We start from the raw sequence: 23,524 nt of genomic DNA on the forward strand, positions 1-23,524 counted from the left end.
ACACTCGGTCTTCCAAACGCTGCGGGGGCCGGCTGAGTAGCGCTTCACACAGCCTGCTCGTGAGGCAATCTAGCGCTCGGGGCACATTGCAGCGCTCGCATGGGGCAGGACATACGGGACACACCTGGCCATTTCTGACAGGAAAGGCAGTCTCTGTCACAGCGTGGTGCAGGGGACAAGTTACAGCGCTTCTCCAGTCATGAAGCAAATAATGCAGGCAGGATGGGAAGCAGAGCCAGTCAGTCAGGGGGAGGCAGGCAGGGCAAAATAGGCCCAGATGGGGCAGGGAGTGCGCAGGCAGCACAGTCCAGTACCTGGTCGATCCCCCAGCAGTCTCTGGTTAAGGGCAAGTAGTCTTCTCGGCGCTTGGATGGTTCTGCGCCCTTAGGTGATGGTTACTTGTAGTGGGGGGGGGGGCTTGAGTTGGAGGCTGGATGAGTTTTCCTCAGGTCACTGATGATGGACCCTGGGATCCCCTACCGCTGGGCCAGATCAGGGGGCTAGTCTAGGATACCTCACTCAGCTTAAGAGGCAGCACCTAAATCCTGTCACTCCCAGTGGCATAAGTTCCTGACTAGGCCCTCCCGCCTAAATCTCCTGCGTGGGTTCCCCAGGCCAGTGATGCCCCAACTGACTAGAAGTTTCCCTCCCTTTCATTATATAGCGACAGTTGGCAGTAGGCAGTGGCAGTTGGTGCCACCTCCCCTATTCTAGAAGGTTCCAGGAGCTTCTCTCATTCTAGCTATGGGCAGGCTGGCAGGCTGGCATTGCTACATTGTTTAAGGGTTCCAGCCAGCTCCTGGCTACTAGAGTGCGCCTAAATAGACCACGCTGCAGTAGCAGGGGTCAGTGGCAGCCATGTTTGGAGTAGAGAGCACCTGCACCTTAACATGGATTGGCCATGGAAAGGTGCCCAGAGACCTAAGGGCCAACGAAAAGAAGGTGGGAAAAATTAGGCAAGGGCGAAACAAATAGGGAAAGACCACCCTAGGGCTGACAGGTCTAACAGTGTCTGAACCTGGTACTGGCGAAACACCTGTCTGGCTTTAGTGATGGGGCTTTTCCCCTTGCAACATCCTGGTAACTGAGGGCCTTACTTATGAGGCCTTGCAACAGTTGTGTGCTTCCGTTGCGTCACCTTTTGTGACGCATCAGCAGCGTAAATCATGCCACCTGGTGCACCCTATTTACTAAGTGATGCATCTAAGCAGATGCGTCACTTCGTAATTCACTGCGCTACATTATACCTGTATCAGGTATAATGTGTGCAGGGTGGGCGTTCCCACGTAAGTAAGCCTCGTAGAAGTGACGCAGTGAAATCTACGAGATTTCACTGCTCCACTTCTAGGGTGCAAATGTGTCAAAAACGTACGCCTGCTTCACAGCAGGCGTAAGACTGACGCAGGCCCTTTCACATGGGGCTTGACCCATGTGAAAGGACACAATGCTGGAGTTACGTCACTTTTGTGACACACTCCAGCAATGCGTCACTTTTGCGCCTGCAGATACGTCAGAAATACTGACATATCTGTAACTCCTTGCGACATGATGCGTCATACAGTATAAATGACGCATCTATCATGTCGCAAGGAGGGCGCAATGAAAAGTGACGCATCTCTGCTTTCACGCAGAGATGCGACACCTCATAAATGAGGCCCTGAGTTTAGTACTGAGTCCCATAGAGTCTCAGAGGTCCCATAGCAAATGCTTGGATGTTGGTAGTAAGAGAAGCTGGGGCTAATGTGAAGCAGTGCCTGGTCTGTAAGGATGTGGCGTTGGTCCCATGGGATGCCCAGGCCTAGACCTTCTCATCCATCTGGCACAGGTTACTGAACGCTAAATGAGTCATGCGGTGTCATTGGTTGAGTGGTGAGTGTCATTCATTCGATGGTTTCCTTACACATGCAGGAGTGAAAGACTAGCTGTTGTGCAGGAGACGGGTATCTGAAAGAACGCCCGTGGCTGTTCCTGAGCTCAGGAAGTCTTTAAAAAATATTGAGAGCAATCTGATAAATGTAATTCTGCATTCTATCCAAATGTTTGGGATGTTTTCACTGGGTTCGTTTGTAGCCTGAATCATAGGTGAAATGTAATGTTAAACCACCCAGTGGTCACCAGGTGTAATATATCTGCCATCGATGGAATTGCCACAACCTAACTTCCCACTGGGAAAAACTTTTCCATCATGTGGTGCCTCTGGGGCTTTTATTCCACTGATGGTAGTTCCTCAGATTGGCACATTTAGTGCCTCTGCTTGGATTTGGCATATTTCATATCAGTGACATAGGTGTCTTAACACTGGTTAGGGCAGCAGCTGGCAATCTGCCCTCAATGTTAGGAGCACCCAAGTGCTGACAAAGGAGGAGACAATGAAAATCCCATATCTGAAATGGAATATAGTCAGAGCTAAGATTTAAAGGCCAGTTCAATGCGAACATTGATGCGATTCATTCAGCCACAAAAGGGCTATCTACATGCCAACTTTATAAATCTATGGGTTTTCACTTTAGAGAAAGGCAGCGGCATCTCGGGGAGTCCACATTTTCAATGCTGAGGGATTATTGAACTGCCATCCAATGGGTTATTTCACCCTTTATTTAATATTAGAACATTGGAATGTTGGGAGCTCCATTGAAAACAATGGAGTAGCTAAGGGCTGATAATGGCGGGTGTAAGTCCAGAGCTCCAACATTCCAATGTTTCTTTGTTCACAGCTCTGGCTGTGAACAAAGGCTTCAGGGAGCCTGAGGGGATTCCAATCCCCTCTCACTCCTTTAAGGCTTTGTTTTATTTGTTAGAACATTCTGCCCTCTAGCGGCAGAATGTTCTAATAGCCTTAAAGCCCTTCGTAGCTGGGCTATACCGGCTATTAAAGTCCCTCTCCCTTTAACGCTGGAGAGGGCCTTTAATAGCCGGTATAGCCCTCTACGGCGGGCTATAAGGCTATATTATGATGTGTCGTATCACACGTAACAAATAATGTTATGTGGCGGTGTTGAAGGACCTGGTGGAGTAAGGAGAGTGATAATCTTGCAATGGTTCCAACGACTTGATTTTGCTGGTGTTGCTCCAAAAGTGATGCGCAGGGCATCCTTGGTTGTCAAGCCACTGAGATATAATAAAATACAGGATGAGGCTGCCAATTGCCATCATTCATTGATGGCCAGGTCAGGCAAATCAGGTGTTCTGCACCTTTTACATTTCCTGAGACCTCTCCAGATCTTAGAAGGTGTCTCATGATGAGGTTTAAGCAGATATGTTACCTCTCTTGAGAGTGGTTTAGGCTGGCTCGGCTGAATGGCTCCAGGCAAGAGGTCAAGAACTAAAGAAAAATTAAGATCCCAACAGGACCTGGAAGGTTTTGAAAGTAAAACTTCGGTTTTACTTTGGCAGGGAGTCTGCGTCTACTTCAGAAGGCTCCTTTCCCCAAAACCACAGACTCACGTCGATTGGCGCAGAAGCATAGGAGGTGTGTCTGTGTAGGCCCTAGTGAGAGAAATGGACATTTTCAGCATCACCAAAAGGCGACTACCCCCTTGTATAATACATTGTAAATGTAAATGTATGTATACTTGTAAAGCGCACTGTTACCCCATCACTCGGGGCGTCCTAGCGCTGTATATCGCTGGGGAACCCGTCCTGGCTTTCCCTGTGAGAGGGCACCCACACGGTGAAGCCAGACATCCCCGGCGTTGATGGGGCCGTTGTGGAGATTAAGCAAGCTATTGCCCAGAGTTGCAGAGTGTGACTCATGATTAGAGTAGGCACCGAGGCGAGAATTATCGAGTCCACGGACATTGACCCAAGACCCTGCCGCGTCGGGAATTGAACCCTGGTCCCGGGCCGACCTCTGCTTCAGGGTCTGCCGCTTCTAACCAGTGAGCCACACTTCTCCACATTCAAGAAGTATCAAACAGACTCCGTCCTTATTCGCCCGATTTCCTACACACATTAAACCACACAATGAAGACATACTTCGTGCATGTCTCAGACATCATGAAGGTAAGGAACCCCAGTTATGGGAGACTGCACCTACTTTATATGGAAGGAGTCGGTAGGCTAGCCCTTGGAAAGGGTACTGGTAAAAATAAAATAGTGTACCCATGACTGTAGATTGTGCTGCCACCACTGTCAGTCTCTCGGAGTCTCGGTTGAGAGTGCAGAAGCCCCTCTCACAAAGAGGGGTGCCCTTTAGATGCGCCCTCGACATCAAGACACCCCTCTGATGTCTCACAGCAGTAAACCAGGAGTACTGTGAATGGGCTGTTAGGTCCAATTTTGTCCTGATGGTATCTAAACACAACTGGGAATATTTGAGCCCCATGGATGAAACAGTTGTTATTATTGTTTTGACAAGTACATAATACAGTTTCATATTAAGAGGCGACAGAAATTCTGCCCAAATCAAATCTGGTTTTCGAGACGTTATCTGCCTGTTTTGCAATCCTTTGCAACCCTCATCGTCTCTGTCAGTCTTATATAACTTGTCACTGTCAGGAGGAAGCCTACAAGGACAATGGAAGATGGGGCTATTTCTCTGCATCCTAAGAAGGACTCGCTAGGCGGCTCCGTCGTGATCAATTATCATCAGTTTACGTTACACCCGGTTTTAGGTAAAGTCTTAGAGAGAGTTGTGACATCATGGACATTATAGACTCTTGGCAGTTAGGCTTTCACCGAGGTAGCGGCACAAAAAAGGCTCTGATGCTCGCAGGAGATGAGTTAAGATCTATTGTAGATGGCAGGGTCACAGCAACTGGACTGTACTTTAGGCCTGATTTAGATCTGGGCGCACGGGTTACTATCAATCAATCAATCAATCATATAATTTGTAAAGCGCACTACTCACCCCCGAGGGTCTCAAGGCGCTGGGGTGGGGACTGCTGCTACTGCTTGAAAAGCCAGGTCTTGAGGAGTTTTCTGAAGGTCCCCAGGTCTTGGGTCTGACGTAGGTGGATGGGAAGATTTATATTCTGACGGATGGAAGATCCGTTGTGACATAGTCACATCACACCCCACCTGAGAGACCTGGACTGGCTCCCGATCAACAAGAAGATAACCTTCAAGCTCCTCACCCACGCACACAAGGCACTCCATGACACCGGACCAACGTACCTCAGCAGACGACTCAGCTTCTACACCCCCACCCGCTAGCTCCACTCCGCTCCGCACCGCCGACCTCGCCACAGTCCCCCGCTTCCGAAGAGCGACCTCCAGTGGCAGATCGTTCTCCCCCCTCGCCGCCAAGACCTGGAACACCCTCCCCATCCACCTACGGCAGACCCAAGACCTGTGGACCTTCAGAAAACTCCTCAAGACCTGGCTTTTCAAGCAGTAGCAGCAGTCCCCACCCCAGCGCCTTGAGACCCTCGGGGGTGAGTAGTGCGCTTTACAAATGATATGATTGATTGATTGATTGATAGTAACCCATGCGCCCAGATCTAAATCAGGCCCAAAGTACAGTCCAGTTGCTGCGACCCTGACATCTACAATAGATCTTAACTCATCTCCTGCGAGCGTCAGAGCCTTTTTTGTGCCGCTACCTCGGTGAAAGCCTAACTGCCAAGAGTCTATAATGTCCATGATGTCACAACTCTCTCCAATACTTTACCTAAAACCGGGTGTAACGTAAACCGATGATAATTGTTCACGACGGAGCCGCCTAGCGAGTCCTTCTTAGGATGCAGAGAAATAGCCCCATCTTCCATTGTCCTTGTAGACTTCCTCCTGACAGTGACATGTTAAATAAGACTGACAGAGACGATGAGGTTGCAAAGGATTGCAAAACAGGCAGATAAAGTCTCGAGAACCAGATTTGATCAGAATTTCTTTTGGCTCTTAATATGAAACTGTATTATGTACTTGTCAAAACAATAATAACAACTGTTTCATCCATGGGGCTCAAATATACCCAGTTATGTTTAGATACTATCAGGACAAAATTGGACCTAACAGCCCACTCACAGTACATTAGCCATATTGCCCTTTGCTGCCAGGATGGTTCTATTAGTGGCTGTGGCACTAACAAAGTTCTAAATAAAATCTCACAACTTTAGAACATTTATCAGACACTCTCCAGATTCCCAAATTCTAAAAGAAATAACTTGCAAATCACCTTTTGGCTTTCGATTCTTACTGAACTTCTCTGGGAAGGAAAAAGAGCTATCATGTAAGGTTCACAAATTTGACCAGTCTCCTCAGGAGGGCATTTACGGTTTTCCCACAGGAAAGGGGAGGAAAATAAAAAAAAACATGACAACTTTGACTGTAAAATGTAACGCACATGGTGTTATTGTATGGCGACGTGATCTACCTCTGTGATCTTTTGCAAAGGAGAGCTCAGTGCTAACAATTCACTCGCTGATGTAATAACTAGGTATGGGCGAAATTTGCGAATTAGTGCGAAAGCAAATTCGCGGTCCGCAAAATCCGCGAATTTGTACGAACTTGCGGATTTCTTTATTTCTGACTGTTCGCGGTGGGTTTTTTTCAGCACGGCTACCGCAAACTTACCCATGCGGTCATTTTTGGGGGCGCCCATCTTGTTCGCAGGAGGAAAACAACTCAGCAAACTCAGAATCAAGGTAAGTCAACGCAGCGCTCGCAAGATTGTATTTTTGAAGCGCCAACAAGCAAAACAAAATTCGCAAACTTGCGAATTGCGGATTGTTTGGCAATTTCGCACGATTCGCGGATCGCGAAATTGCGAAAAATCCGCAAATTCCGCGAGCGGAACGAATTTTCAGCCCATGCTTAGTAATAACCATTGTGTGCTATGTTTCAAGCCCTGAGTTCAGCTTTCTGTCTAGATGCTAGCAAACTGTGTCATCTTGGGCTGACCATTAAATCTGGCTTAGAGGCAGCTTTAGCTCTCTTACAAAGCTCATTTAATAATAAAAAATAAATAAAAACTATATACATGAATAGAGAGCAGTCCTCTTCATCTACTGGTCGGTTCAACTGCCATTCACACTTTGGTTCCACACACTGCAGTATACACCATGAGGGAATGAGTCAGCCCACTTCAGCCACTGGGCTCTTGCACCGTGAGTGACGTCATTCAGCCTGCTCACGCACACACATCCGCCAAACAAAACAAGTGCACTTCAAGGCCAGGGCCTGTAGGCTGCTACTGTACTTTATCAAGGCTTTCTATTTTCCATTCTTTATCCATTTTATTGTTTTTAGTCATGCTTATGTGTTTAATCCATGCACTGTGGTAACAGTAATCCCAAGCAGGTGATCATGAATGACGCGGCCAGGTTGATTTTTAGGCTGCCTAGATGGGCTCATGCCACCCCTTTGCTGCACAGGCTACATTGGCTCCCTGTTAAACAGAGATCCAAGTTTAAGGGTCTCTGCATTGCCCACAAAGCCATTTTTGGTCAGGCCCGAGCTATATTTAGGATGTCTGATGAATTATATTCCGGAACGCACATTGCGATCATCCACGGCAGGTTTTTTGGCCCTTCCAAGAGTCAAACTGGCATCAAAAGGTGGCCGAGCGTACTCGGTCCTAATTCCCCGAATCTGGAATGAACTACCGGAGATCCTTCAGAAAGACTCTGCCCTCCTTTCCTTTAGGAAAGGCCTTAAGACTTATTTGTTTTAGGAAGTCCTGGTTACAGTATAATTCTGCATGTGCCTGGGACTCTTGTGGCTACCTGAGTTTTCTCTATAAGCGCTAAGAGACCTGTAGGTGATTACGCACTATATAAGCTACAATTAACATAACATAGTACCCTTTATCTGTCCCAATACAGTCATATTTTCCTGTGACATACATTGCAACTAAAAAGGATTTCTAAACTTGCTCTAAGTACACATGACTGCTAGGAAGCACCAGTACTGTTCATTCAAAATTAATCCCTATGGTTAATTTAGTTTAATTTCTTTGATTGCAAGCATGTGGCTGCCAAGTTTAGGTGGAGGTGAGTGGTTTTTTTTTTTGCAGCACATGCTTGCAACATATATATTTTTTTTAACGATTAGACACGCTTACCAAGGCCAGGTCTTCAGGCTATGCCAGTGCTAGTTTTTATTTTGTGTCCTCAGTGCCAAACAGTAAAGTGGTTGCGTCCGCGGGGTTTTGGGTGGTGGTTTTATGTGCTCTATAAATGTTTCAAACGATTTACAACTTCCAATGCAATTTCTTACAAGATTTTATTATTGGCATACAGATCTCTGGCCTGGCAAACCAATGTTTATGGAGAGATAGACACTCAATCAAAGAACTGGAATGTACTTTATTTAACTATTTTCCAATTTGCAGGTCACATAAATGTCTTTTTGCTCAAGCTCGATGCTGAGTGCAAGAGAAGTGCATTCCCTGCTGCACTGCAGTCATTTTCTGACATCAAATGAATAGCATCAGAGAACCAAACTTAGACAGCGCCCCCTTCTGGCTTGTCCGAAGCATTGGTCAGATCAGACAGTTGCTGGTTCCATTCTCAGTCCAGGCAGGAAGTTTCCCAGTTCCATAAACCCTTCAAGCCTTGAGCTTCAGGATGCATCAGTCCAAACTAGTTTGGAGGGGTCATCCGTGCTGCGCGTTCCTCTTCCTCAGCGTCCTGGGTTCCAGGGTCCAGTACTGGGCTCTGAAGCTGACGCGGTCCTGCGAGAAGTCCCCTTGGAACTCGATGTCAGCACGACTCCCCGTGGACTCCCAGTAGAACAAGTGGTTTCCGCGAAAGGTCACCGTCTTCAGGGTCTTTATGTCACGTATCTGTGGAAAGAGACAAACAGTTCATGTTATAGGTGGTCTAGTTGCCAATCCGGTAAACTCAGGACTGAACACCATTATCACGGTCTGTAGCAAAAATCATACAAGCACATTACAAGAAAAGAAAATCAGAAGTTGAGATGTGCGAAGAACCAATGCTTTATTCAAGATAGTACCCTAGTCTCCCACTTGGGGCTAGGCTTCAGAACTTCTCTTGTTGGCCTAAGAAGGTGAAGATCAGTTCAAGAATATTCCACCACGCTGCCAAGTACACATGAGTGTGGTTGGAGAGTGGACCACAGGTCTGTGTTCGGCTTTGGCGCCATGCTCGTCAATGAGTGCAACATTTCAGGTGTGCCTACAGAGAGAGGGACATAGTCGTTCCTGAGTAACAGCGGGAATCTGTGTTTAGTGTAGGAAGAACCCGGTCTGAATACCTGGGGCGACTTGTTGTGTACCTGTGGAGGAGTGGCTGCGTCTGCCTAAGGAAAGAATATTCAATCCAGTTTGGTTGAGGAGTCATCACGCGGAGGGTGGTGGACATTCACATAGTGCTGGGATTCTGCCCAGCGCCAGAGGAGAATTGTGGCAGAGTGAAATGCTTTCTGCAGGGCCTCAGCATGTAGGGGCCTCTCCCAGGAGGCAAGACTAGACCCCTGGGAACCCAATGCAGCAGGCTAGCTGGGGGCAGCTTCCCCCTGGACCTCTCTGGTCGGTGGTTTACAGGTCTGAGGAACTGCCACTCAATGGCTTGGTGGTAGAGGCACTGCTTGTACAGGTCCAGCTCCAGTCTGCACACAGTACCTGGGACTGGCCACTGAGGCGGTGGCCCTTTCTTCCCTAAAGTATGCTCTGGAGAAACAAAGAAAAAAACAGCAAGGGCAGGTCTGCAATTGAAGAGTCTGTCTTCGGGGAAAGCGCACTGACGAACTGGGCGTTATCTGCCAGCACGCAGGGGCCACTTATGAACATCTCCTCTCCAGTACCTCCATGGTGGGCATTGTCAACAGGAAAACAGAGGCCATGGGTTCATAAGAACTCCTCTTCTGATGCTGTATCTAAAGGGAGCAACTCCACCTAGAGGGTTTACTGAAGGTGAAGCCGCCAGGGGCTCTGCCATCAGGAACACCACCATTCTCAACCTATGTGAAACACTGGAGGTGAGAGATCTGGGTAAAGTGCACAATGCAGAGCGGATTATTACTATATGGCGATCAAGCCGGTAGGTCGCTGCTTTGTGCCCGGCACACGGTTTGGCATGCCCCACACTTGGGCAGGGAGCGTCATAGGCCTGCATACATGTAGGTTTACTGCAGGTTTATCCCTTACACTGGCTGACCAGACAAGGCTTGCTTCATTTGTGTGTCCGTGTTCTCCCTGCAGCAGATGAGCGAGGCCTCCAGAGCTCGCATGCACGAGGCAGGGTGGAAGAGACCCAGTGTCAGTGGGAACCAGGATGAACACTGATAACAAACCTCATTTCTGGGAGAGAGTCACTTGTGCTGGACTGAGTGTGGTGATGTGTGTGAGATCTCTAAGTAAATGGCATATAAGTTCGAATGACATGGCTGTATGATAGCCGCGGCAATGTTTAGGTAAATATTCTTATTTCCCAGGAGCGAGCAAGACAGCCCCTGCTGGAGGCCATCTTTTTAGAGACCCCACTGCACATACCCAACAGTGTGTGAGTGTTTAATACTCAGGCTCTCCGTAGTTCCTCGGCTATCTTAGCCATGTAGTGGGTTTATGGCTACAATATAGCCTCCCTGGATAAGGTGCTATAGCAGAGCTTGTCCCAGCAGCATAAAACATACAACTCATTTCACTCAGCCTTTGACTTTGTGATGGAGTCTTCCATCGAGCCCGTGCTTCGAGTGTTGACCATTCCTACTCAGGATCCATCCTGTTCACATGTCTGTTGACATTCCCTCTGCACTGCCTATGACTGATGCAGTAATGAGTGCCCAGCCTTGCTTTGCCTTTAGATTTTGCTTTCTTCTTGGGCACTCTTCTGATCATGAACATTTTGATTAATCTTTTTGCAGTCCACTATGCTATTTTATCATATGTTGGGAGTGTTTGAAAAGTCAGTCAATTACTTTATTCGATACTTATAAGATCATAAAAGTACAGATGAATACAATTTAAAAAACAAAATACAAATAAATACAATTTAAAAATCAATCAATCAGTACAAAAAGAGAATGCTATACATATCAGTATGAAAGTAGAAGTAACAAAGTGAAAGCAATTATAATTAGGAACTGTTTAAAAATTCCTTCAGTGGTGTTGTGCTGCTGCCTGATCTTCCACGATTGATTTAAAAAAGAGGCCATGGGGTTAGGCAGGGACTGTAAAAAGAACATTGCTACACGACATTGTTTGAAATGAAATTTGCACATCAGGGGGAGAATAAATCTTTCACAGGGGTCCCTATAAAATTTTCAGAAGAAAAAAAATATGTAAATTTGATTGTGCAGAAGAACTGTCACAGGGACAGAAGGGTAAGTCATTTATAGAGTAAATACCTGCAGGGTGTGCCAACATGCACGGTATAAGATTCAGTCAGAATCTAATTAGAAAGAATCTATGACGCACGTTTGACACAGTGAATAGGTATGACTCTATCCCTTCCTGGGGCTTCGGACCTTTGAGATAGTTTTACCAATGCCTTTGTACAGTTTGTTTGTAATCTGGCATCTGCTCTTTGTTTTAGAAAACTGGCTTATACCTCCCGCCTTGAGATGCTCATGCAATCCCTGGGGGTAGTAAATAGGCGCTCCAAACCTAAAGCAGAGAAGGTGGATTTGATGTATGAAATCCATGGAATTCTATGTACATTTTTCATGGATAAACAATCTTCAATTAGGTGTTGGGTAGTCTGAATAGACTCCCTTCTCCAGATGAAGTGCCACACAATGATTGGTGCCACAGAGATTGTATCAGACAGATATGGGACCTCCAATTCTGTATGGGTATTAAAGTTGGAGCAGCTTACCGGAAGGCACATTAGCTTTTTCCAGAAGGTGTCCTCTATCACTTGGAGGGGAGATGGATTAGTATGACCCCATATACCTGCCCAGTAAGTTGCTACCAACACTGATTTAGCTGCTTAAACCTTTCTTACCATATCGATAGGCTTCGCCCCCAGTTTTTTAATAAAAGAATGGAGAGTGATGATACTTCTCTCTAATGATAACCCCCTAGTGACATGCATACGGGACCATGATAACTGCCTATCGAATGTTACGCCTAGGTAAGAAAAGGTATCGGTATGAGCTATTTTTTTCCCGGAAATATACAAATTTGGGATCTTCCTATTTTTCCTTCCAGTGGTTAAAATAAAGGATTTTGACTCATTAGTTTTCAGCCCTAGTTTTTGCATATAGGTTACATAGATGTTTAATAACTTTTGTAGGGCCAGGCCCGTACGGGCAATTAGCACTGCATCTTCAGCATACAGGAGGATTGGGGTACGAACGTTGTTAATTCTTGGGATGTCTAGTGTAGAATCCGTCAGGGGCGCTTCTACCCCATTGGTGTAAATAGAAAAAATAAATGGGGCGAGTACATTGAAATTGGGCCCCCGTCTCCAACAAGAAATGCTGACAATATTGTGGTCAGCTGAGCCACAGAGCTACCTTGACAATTGTCAGCAGGCTCACCAATGCCGAGCCGAAACAAGACGGTGGACACCGGGCAGATCTGAATGTGATAGGACCGGCTGAGAGCAGAGTCCAGGGGCAGGATTCAAACTCCCCATGACATCAACTGCGTGCCCTAGATCAACAGCTGTGTTGGGAGCAGCTGCAGTGGTTGTCAGCTCAGGCTGGCAGAGATCAAACTGTCTGATCCAAGGGAAAGTGCCTGCCAGTGGCTGAGAGGCTCCACCTGGCACGCCCAGGTAGGGCCAGTTAGGGCTCAACGAAAAGAGCACTTTGCCCATAGAAGGCTTGGTTGGCAGTGCCAACATAACCCAGAGAGATGATCCGGAAGACCTGAACCATGCCAGGAGGTGAATAGGCAGTAGAGGCTTAAAGAGGTGAGGCCCTCAGAGGAAGAAAAATTGCCCCCCGGATCCCACCTGAAAGTGATGTCAAAGACAGAGATCTGTAGGTTGGAAGCCCACCACACCAGCATTCAGACATTTACATCCATTGTTTAAGGGGAGAATTAAGTACAGGCTCAGCGGCCCACCACCGCGGGAGGCACACAAGAGGTCAATGCGAGTCCAATCAGGTGCTACTATAGGTTGGGACATTTCCCATTCAGCAAAGAAAAAACAGCCCTCTATCCCATCAACCATGGTGGTGGAAGATCAACATAAGGAACACTCAAAGCTGTCCTGGATGGAATGCACACCTGACTGGTAGAGTATTGAGAACAGGGGCACCAACGTATTATGTGCCAATGACAGTTGCTTCTTTCTTCTGAAAAAATACCAGAAAAAACTGGACAGAGTACCCCTGACTCACAAGGATGAGGTAACCCATAACAAACAAAAACCTCTAAATGTTTGCTGAGGCCATTGAAGTGCTTCGGGGTAAGCCAGCAACCACAACCTAATGCCACACAAATTTGCAACAACAAAATGAAATGCCTGAAACATGACACAGAAAGGTAGGCAATGTGGCAGAGACAAGACCAAAACAAATGCAGGTCAGTGAAAAACAAATTGCAGAAAACCGAGTCCCAGAAACAAAACGCAAAGAAAAGTAAAAAACCTTTAGCGAAAACGTACAAATCCAAGATTGTCGCTAATAAGACTGAATATGACATCCCTATACCTAAGTAGTACTTAACAGAGCTATTCCGCAATTTAAAAGTACACCTTACAGAGCTGTGAAAGGAACTGGAACAACACTTCAAAGATGTTAAACAGGAAATCCATGAGCGGGGAAGAGGGTCTTTTCTTTAGAAGAGACACTAACAGCCAATAGGAAGAACAGGAAGTTCTGTGACAAAACTTATGTTGAAAGACTGGAAAAATAACCTGCGATCGCACATGGAGGACTTTGCTTAGGAATAATATTCGAATCAGAGAAGTTCTGAGTGGAGATGAGGGAGCGGATATTGAAATATTACCCTGAATAGAACCTACAGAAGAATGTGAATAAACTAGAACGGGACTTGTCCAGCTGACATCACAACAGGGTCCATGTTTTACAGCGATAAGAGGAAATCATGGGAACAGCAAGGCTGTTGAAAGACTTTGCCTTTGAGGGCAACACAATGTTGTTCTTCCAAGACCTCTCCAACGTTACTTTCCAAAAGTAAGGTCTTCCGTCAAATTCCCAAGATTCTATGAGAACAGAAAATAAGATACAGATAGGGATGCGCTAGGGGGCGCACAGCGGAATGGCTGCCTAGCTGTGCAGTTCCGCCGGGCTGATCGTAATATCGCTGTAAAACACACGCAAAAGCGGATCACGGCGGGACAACAAACATACCAGCGTGGATGGGAGCATGCTGAGCACAGATGGGACGAAAGGAGAAGAGTCCTGAAGTACAGGTGTCCCCGTAACAGCTGAAAGATACGAACGACCGCGCAGACCAACATGGCGGCCGGTATTCTGTCCGACTTGAAGGAATGCGGCGGACTTCGACAGCGCTGAAAACGGAGGCTGGCTAAGGTACCACAGGGCTACAGGATTATGGTTCGGGTCGGGGAGTTGAGCGGACGTTAATTACGGCAGCAGAGCGGGATACGGAGTGGACAAATGCATATATGTGACAAGGACACCCACTGTCAAAATGGCGGCTTTGCAGGTATGAAATTGGACAATTAACAAGTAGCCCCCCCGGGTAGCGATCAGAACACCGCGCACCCTGCGTACATCTAGGGACAACTAAAGCACAATCAGTGCATGGCATGGTGACATTACCCCCCACTATTACACGGATTGATCTCTGTCTGCTGCGACAATGAGGGAAACAAAATGGCGGCGCCCATGTACAGCCCAGTACGGAGCGCTCTATACCGCAATCTTGGGCATAAGAGTGTAATCGGGCATGAGGGACACCTCAGCGCTTGCCAGCCAGACATCCAACAAGAGCCCTGAGAGGTGAGGTGGCGCATGTGTGCTCAGCTAAGGGTGGCGCCTCTGAACTGTGCGATCCGGCATGTAAACGTGGGCCGTTGTAAAGGCGCGAAAAACACTAGGAACTATAAACATCCGCAACAGCGACCAAGGCCGAGGGAGAGTGCAGGCTAACTCCCTGGCATAATGAAGCGCTGAGTTACTATATGTTAACCCAAAGTGGTGGCTTGGCCCGATGGGAGGGAGGGTAGGCAGGGCCTAAACTAGAGGAAACCAAAAATTTGCCTATGCCTCCAAACAATGCAATAATGCAAACACTGAATGATTAGAGATAAACCATAAATTTATTAGTTTATCTCGACAAAACTTTTGTCATTGAATCAATACGTAAGTTACAAAATTCACTTATTTTAGGAGCAGACAAAGAGAGAACCATCAACTTCCTTTCTAGCCATATGGAAATCAATCGAACAATGTGTAAGTATCTACAGTGAACAATTATAAAGCAAAAACATTGCGCTAAATCGTACATACATGGACATTAATGAATCAAAAAGAAACTTTTCAAGAAACAGGTAAACGATCACAGTTTGAAAATCATAAATACAGCAACATGTGAGAGCAAGGGTGAATCTTTCAAATACAACAACCCCTAACTCATGAAGTGAATTCGTTCGTGTAAAAAATCACAGTAAGCCCATTTTGAATATGTGACTATCAAAAGCCATTGGTGTGAAGACAAATGTATGAGTTCAAATGTCAAAAATGCCTAAAGTCAAATGCCGACGCGTTTCCAATCCTGCCAGTGGTTTACAGGATTTTCATCAGGGCGGGGAACGAGTCCATGGGAACTGTTTTCCAAAAAGAATAAAGAGTTTGTTTTAGTAAACTGCAAACAAACGCCATTGTGTTCAAGTGCAAAATGAACCGCATTGTGGTGCGGCATACCTTGAAGGTAGTGGCCTGTGTGGCTTCAATTTTGGGAATAGCGCTTTGGCTCTTTGGGTCAGGCGGGTCTGGGCTGTAACAAGAAAAATGACTGCTGTCACTGATTTGAAAGTGACCCACTGCACGCTGAAGGAAATAACATGAAGGAAAAATGATTTTACCTTGAGTCTTTACAACATTAAGTCAAGGCAGCCGGTGGCAGGATTATTTTTCAATTATTTGATCTGGGGACAGAAATGACGATATTTTAAGAAGTTGTGCCAAAACGATAAAAGAACAGGCACTAGAGCGTCACCGCTCCGATGGGAACACTTACTTTTAAAAGTTGAACACGGGCGGAGGGATCGGACCGGTGTTAACAATGGAACGCTGTCCGTTCTAAAAAATAAGAAGGAAAGGAGGCTAGCAACTGTGCGCTGAATCACGCAGTGGAAAGATAAAAACTGACACTCAATGGCAGGTGAAGAAGGGATCTATCGCTTACCAAACAACGCCACGGAGGGCTCTGCTAGACTGCATCCTTGCTTCTACCGGCACCTACAGGCTTTAGTTGTCCAGGGCGCTGCCGGTACTGATGGTGATAAAAGCATGTGTATGCTGACAGCCAATGGGATGAGTTAAGAGTGCTACTGCATTGTGGGAAATGGAGTCCAAGTGTGGAGTCAAGCTCGATTAATTTCACTAAGCGTGTTTAGGCCCTTGTTCACACTATCGAATCGCAGTATGAGGTATGCCTCCTTACGCAAAAGCATAGTTTCTACATTGGGGTAGCGTTTAGAGTCCAGCCAGACAAGTGGTGTCCATTTGAAATCGTTTTCTGTGTGCTGGTTATTTACAAAGTGTTCAACCATGGGTGCGGTCATTACTCGTTTTTTTATCCGAGATCGGTGTTGTGTAATGCGTGCATTAATGGCTTGATTTGTCTTGCCAATATAGACCTTGTCACAAGGACAGACCACTGCATAAACGATATTTTTTGTTTTACAGTTGGTGAATGCATCATGTGTCCATTTGATGCCATGATTAATGAAGGTGTCCCCTTCAATTGTAGAAGAACATGAAACACAGTTACCACATTTGTGGTGCCCAGTGATTGGTCTGAGGTTCCACTGTGATATGAGGTCACTTTTGGGCGGAGGAATATGGGTGTCTGCTTTGATGAGATGCTGACCAATATTTGGGTTCTTTCTCATTGCAAAGATCGGTTTGGGCAAAGGGTGCTCCATTGTTTCCAGCAAGTGCCAATTGTTTCGGATGATGTTTTTGAACTGGTTCGTGTGTTGCCCGAAGGTGGTCACACAAACCAATTGATCTAATTGCTTTTTTTCTTTTACCTGAAGGAGTGTCTCCCTCGGGGTGAACTTCGCCCTGTTCTTGGCATGCTTTAGTAATTTCTTGGGGTATCCTCTAACAGCCATCTCATTACAGAATCTTGTTGCGTGGGATTCAAAATCCTGTAGATTGGTACAGTTGCGTCTTATGCGCAGCAGTTGCCCATAAGGTAAATTATCCTTAAGGCTTTGTGGGTGTGAGCTATTGTAATGCAGGATTGTATTCCTGTCGGTAGGTTTTTTGTGCAAAGAGGCCGTCAGTCCAGATGTGCTGGTACCTACTAGGACGTCCAGGAAAGTCTTAAGGATAATTTACCTTATGGGCAACTGCTGCGCATAAGACGCAACTGTACCAATCTACAGAACCCAAATATTGGTCAGCATCTCATCAAAGCAGACACCCATATTCCTCCGCCCAAAAGTGACCTCATATCACAGTGGAACCTCAGACCAATCACTGGGCACCACAAATGTGGTAACTGTGTTTCATGTTCTTCTACAATTGAAGGGGACACCTTCATTAATCATGGCATCAAATGGACACATGATGCATTCACCAACTGTAAAACAAAAAATATCGTTTATGCAGTGGTCTGTCCTTGTGACAAGGTCTATATTGGCAAGACAAATCAAGCCATTAATGCACGCATTACACAACACCGATCTCGGATAAAAAAACGAGTAATGACCGCACCCATGGTTGAACACTTTGTAAATAACCAGCACACAGAAAACGATTTCAAATGGACACCACTTGTCTGGCTGGACTCTAAACGCTACCCCAATGTAGAAACTATGCTTTTGCGTAAGGAGGCATACCTCATACTGCGATTCGATAGTGTGAACAAGGGCCTAAACACGCTTAGTGAAATTAATCGAGCTTGACTCCACACTTGGACTCCATTTCCCACAATGCAGTAGCACTCTTAACTCATCCCATTGGCTGTCAGCATACACATGCTTTTATCACCATCAGTACCGGCAGCGCCCTGGACAACTAAAGCCTGTAGGTGCCGGTAGAAGCAAGGATGCAGTCTAGCAGAGCCCTCCGTGGCGTTGTTTGGTAAGCGATAGATCCCTTCTTCACCTGCCATTGAGTGTCAGTTTTTATCTTTCCACTGCGTGATTCAGCGCACAGTTGCTAGCCTCCTTTCCTTCTTATTTTTTAGAACGGACAGCGTTCCATTGTTAACACCGGTCCGATCCCTCCGCCCGTGTTCAACTTTTAAAAGTAAGTGTTCCCATCGGAGCGGTGACGCTCTAGTGCCTGTTCTTTTATCGTTTTGGCACAACTTCTTAAAATATCGTCATTTCTGTCCCCAGATCAAATAATTGAAAAATAATCCTGCCACCGGCTGCCTTGACTTAATGTTGTAAAGACTCAAGGTAAAATCATTTTTCCTTCATGTTATTTCCTTCAGCGTGCAGTGGGTCACTTTCAAATCAGTGACAGCAGTCATTTTTCTTGTTACAGCCCAGACCCGCCTGACCCAAAGAGCCAAAGCGCTATTCCCAAAATTGAAGCCACACAGGCCACTACCTTCAAGGTATGCCGCACCACAATGCGGTTCATTTTGCACTTGAACACAATGGCGTTTGTTTGCAGTTTACTAAAACAAACTCTTTATTCTTTTTGGAAAACAGTTCCCATGGACTCGTTCCCCGCCCTGATGAAAATCCTGTAAACCACTGGCAGGATTGGAAACGCGTCGGCATTTGACTTTAGGCATTTTTGACATTTGAACTCATACATTTGTCTTCACACCAATGGCTTTTGATAGTCACATATTCAAAATGGGCTTACTGTGATTTTTTACACGAACGAATTCACTTCATGAGTTAGGGGTTGTTGTATTTGAAAGATTCACCCTTGCTCTCACATGTTGCTGTATTTATGATTTTCAAACTGTGATCGTTTACCTGTTTCTTGAAAAGTTTCTTTTTGATTCATTAATGTCCATGTATGTACGATTTAGCGCAATGTTTTTGCTTTATAATTGTTCACTGTAGATACTTACACATTGTTCGATTGATTTCCATATGGCTAGAAAGGAAGTTGATGGTTCTCTCTTTGTCTGCTCCTAAAATAAGTGAATTTTGTAACTTACGTATTGATTCAATGACAAAAGTTTTGTCGAGATAAACTAATAAATTTATGGTTTATCTCTAATCATTCAGTGTTTGCATTATTGCATTGTTTGGAGTTACTATATGGGCACACCATTGTTGCTGATACACCCCGGCTAACGAGGACACTGGTGGCGTGTAACGGATCTATCCAGTGTGTACAGCCAGACACTACCTCGTTGGGCATTGAGTAGTCTGGCAGGGTTACATAAGACGAACAACTCGGAGGCCCTAGGATTGCACCGCTGAGCCCGGGAATAGGTACGCGGAAGTCCAGACTTACAACTACAAACCGGACCTGCTCCGATTCCTCAACAAGGCAAGACACTGCACGGGAGTCATACACAAGATCTGTGACAGCATTTATATATCACAGGACCGCTCTAACGTCGTTAATCACCAGGTGAAGCCCTCAGGACGACTGGTGGGGAGCACAGAAACTGCGGACGGCTTACAGGAAATTGATAGTGGAGAAAAATAAAGGGCAGACTATAAACGGTCCAAGAAAACGCGCAACACACTTCTGCGCCGAGATCGCAGCAACGTCACTCACGCCACTGGTGTTCCTATAAATAACTCTGTGCCATAAATAATGGGGAAACCAGATAAACAGCAGCCTAAACTTACCTTCGAGGCGCGGAAAACGCCTCGGGCCAGAGTGGGGCAACGGAGGAGGACCCGGAAACAGAACCTCAAGAAGGGAGCGTTATGGAAAATATACTGAAAGCCATACAAGCAAACTTGCAGGACATTAATGGTAAACTAGACCATTTGACGGGCAGAGTTGACAACATGGCGGCAAAACTCGACAAACAGGGTGAAAGACTAGACACGGCGGAAACCAGAATCTCAACTGTAGAAGATGAATCACGCACCACGACAACCAAATGTGCGGGCATGGAGAAGGTCCTCGAAGTGATTAAAGCCAAGTCGGAGGAGTTGGAAGCCAGATCGAGGCGAAATAACATACGAATAGCGGGACTGCCAGAATCAACCAACACAGGCCGAATGGAGCCCTATGTGGAACAACTATGCAAGGACTTGTTTGGCGCTGATAACCTATCGCCTATCTTCATTATTGAACGTGCACACAGATCCTTAGCTCCGCGACCAAAACCAGGAGCTCCGCCCAGACCTATAGTGGCAAGAGTCCTAAACTACCGGGATAGAGATGCTGTGTTGAGGATGGCGCGGGAAAAAGGTGAAATCCAGCACCAGGGAAACAAACTAGAATTCTACCCGACTTCACGATTGCAGTGCAACAAGCGCGTAAAGAATTCAATGACGTCAAAGCCAAACTTCGTGACCTTCAGATCTCCTACACCATACTGTATTCTGCGCGACTGAAAATTACGTGGGACGACAAACCGGTATTCCTGTCAACGCCCAAGGCTGCAATAGACTTCATCAAGGCAACGGTAACCAAAGGTAAAAGGTCAAATCGTAGGGACAGACACACAGACTCCGAATAAAGCTAAGGCTCTCTGATATAAAGTATGCTGAACTTAACCAACTGATATCACAAAGAACTCCGATTGAAGGAGGGGACTGTCATGATGCCCAGGAACTGCCAATATAGCCTTGTGACACCTACTGGTAACGTGTGAGGTGAACATTGAAGCACGATGCTGTGCAGATGACCTGCAACAGATTGACATTGTCTGTCTACTTGAGAGGATGCCCAGTTAGTCCTACGTGACAGGGGGGACCATAGTGCAAGGATATATAGACATCCAATGCAGCCCTGAATACCGCCTATGCAAACTACTTTAGAGGGCTCAATGTCTCTTATCATGGAGTTTATGACTTTACTGGACAACATAAGCTATGGAAGCGTCTCACTATGTTAATGTTACTATATGACCCGCTGTGGTCTGTTTACAACTTATAGATCTGCCCACATCCTTTAGTTAGGATGGTGTAGTGCGCCCTCGGCGGACCTCTACAAGGGCGGTCCCCGAACAGTTATGTTGATAATTGATGTTATAAGGGTGAAATGGCTTCGGCAGAATTGGGTTGCTGGAGTGGGTGGGACGTGGGTTAATTGGGGTTTGTTGTTTTTTGAACAGCCTGGACGATTGAGATGCACTGCTAGATGCCACTTTGGGATATATGTTAACTGGTCGGAATCAAATGTCATAATGTTATACTATGATATGCTGAGATTAGGAGGGTCAAAATGTGCTAAATTATATATAAAGATAGTTGAGCAGACATTATGAACAGAGATAATCTGAATCTATTAACCTTGAATGTGAGAGGCCTAACCAACCCTAAGAAGGTTCGACAAATATTTGCCTGTCTCGTCAGACACCATATTGATATAGCGCTACTACAGGAAACCCACCTGGACCCTAAAGTGCGCAGAACTATTGGAACGCGCTGGGCGGAATCGTGCTACTCGGCGGCCTACTCCTCATACTCTAGGGGGGTCATGACATTGGTTAAGAAAGGCACTGATTACAGGATTGAACGCACGATTGTAGATCAAAATGGTAGATATGTAATTGTGTCGGGGATGCTGAGAGGGCAAAGGATAACGATAGTGAATGTATATGGGCCGAATATTGACTCCCCGGAGTTTTTACAAGAACTTTGGGATCATTTGCTGTAATTCATTGATACGACTCTAGTCTGGGGAGGTGATTTCAATGTAGCATTGCGTAACACTGAAGATCGATCCGCAACATCCACAGAACCTCACAAGAAAGCCAGGGAGAAACTGTGGGACATTATGGAAGAAATGGCACTCAAGGACATTTGGAGGATGAAACATCCAACTACACCGGGTGCAACACACGTTAACATGGCACAAGGCAGTTGATCGAGGATAGATTTTTGGCTGGGGACAGATAACGCAGTATTATGGGCTACAAAGATTATAACGCTCCCACGCACACTGTCTGACCACAATCCCGTGGCACTCACACTACAAGTGCCTCACCACACACCCCCTCCCTTCAGTTGGCGCTTTAACGCACAAGCGCTATTAGACCCCATATATGTCACTACTGTGGCAGCAGCCATTAAGGAGTACTTCCAATTAAACGTAGACACGGTTGAGGACCCCTGTATCATCTGGGAGGCATTTAAGGCGACACTTCGGGGAGTATGCATCAGTACATCCGCAGGGATCCTAAAAGACATTAGAACGCAGATAACCAGACTCGAACACAAAATGACAGTCCTGGAACAGGAGTATGCACGCACAGGACGAGTGGATTTGCTGGGTGAGATTAAACTGACACTCACTGAACATCAGCAGTATGCGGATGATGAACTGAAATATGTCACCAAACGACCGCAAGCTAGACAGTTTGGGGAGGGGGGACGACCCGGAAGAGTATTAGCGAGGAAAATATGTGAGGGGAGAGGGGCTCAGACAATTACACAAATTCGTGACCAAGACGGTGAATGGCACACACAACCTGAGGGAATACTTGGTAGTTTTGTTCGTAACTACGCGGAACTATACACTTCACAGCAGCCAGCTCCATCGCAGGAAACACTTAATTACCTACAAGACATAGCAATAGCATGGCTGTCAGATCAGCAACGAGAATACTTGGCGCAACCCATAACAGTGGAGGAGGTGACCGCAATAATACTTGCGCTCCCCAATGGGAAAGCACCAGGACCTGACGGGTACACGTGTGAATTTTATCAAAAATGTGTAGACCTGCTAGCCCCCCATATGGTTGAAATGTATGGCGCTGCCTTTGATCAGGCGACATTACCCCCGTCATTACGTGAGGCGATGATCATCACCCTCCTAAAACCAGGTAAACAACCGGAGCTTTGCGAATCATATCGTCCGTTATCCCTTTTAAATGTAGACTCAAAGATCCTAGCCAAATTATTGGCTGAGCGCTTACAACCCCTGATGACGAATCTGATACTACCAGATCAGGCAGGATTCATCCCTACGAGAGCCACGTCACACAATACGAGAACGTTATTTGCATTGTCTCACTATTTAACTCCTCAGACTAAAGCAGTAGCGGTGATGCTTGATGCTGCCAAAGCCTTTGACTCCATCGAGTGGTCCTATATACGCACGATATTGCAGAGAATGGGATTTCCGGTGAGGTTCATAACCTGGGTGATACTGCTATATACGAACCCACGGGCGGGAGTAAGAGTCAATAGGTATATTTCGGAACCATTCAGTATAGCTAGAGGAACGAGACAAGGGTGTCCACTGTCACCATTGATATTTTCCCTAGCCTTAGAACCGCTTGCATGCATAATTAGGCAGACAAATAACCATTCAGCGCTGCACTTCCCTGGGAGACCTTTACACATTTCGTTGTATGCTGACGATATGCTCCTATATGTGTGAGACCCTGAACAGA

The 23,524-nt window shown here is 46.2% G+C and overlaps 1 protein-coding gene across 1 annotated transcript in view; it reads right to left on the bottom strand.

Annotated features, from left to right (window-relative positions):
- Positions 1-8,154: 8,154 nt before the first annotated feature.
- Positions 8,155-23,524, bottom strand: part of ADAMTS13 (ADAM metallopeptidase with thrombospondin type 1 motif 13) — a 271,774-nt gene continuing 256,404 nt past the window's right edge. Inside the window, exon 31 of the mRNA XM_078646125.1 lies at positions 8,155-8,725. Within this exon, the coding sequence (XP_078502251.1) occupies positions 8,537-8,725 (189 nt within the window). The 3' untranslated portion in view covers positions 8,155-8,536. The remainder of the gene's footprint in view (positions 8,726-23,524) is intronic.

This window comes from Lissotriton helveticus, chromosome 5_1 (genome assembly GCF_964261635.1).
Source record: "Lissotriton helveticus chromosome 5_1, aLisHel1.1, whole genome shotgun sequence".
NCBI lineage: Eukaryota > Metazoa > Chordata > Amphibia > Caudata > Salamandridae > Lissotriton > Lissotriton helveticus.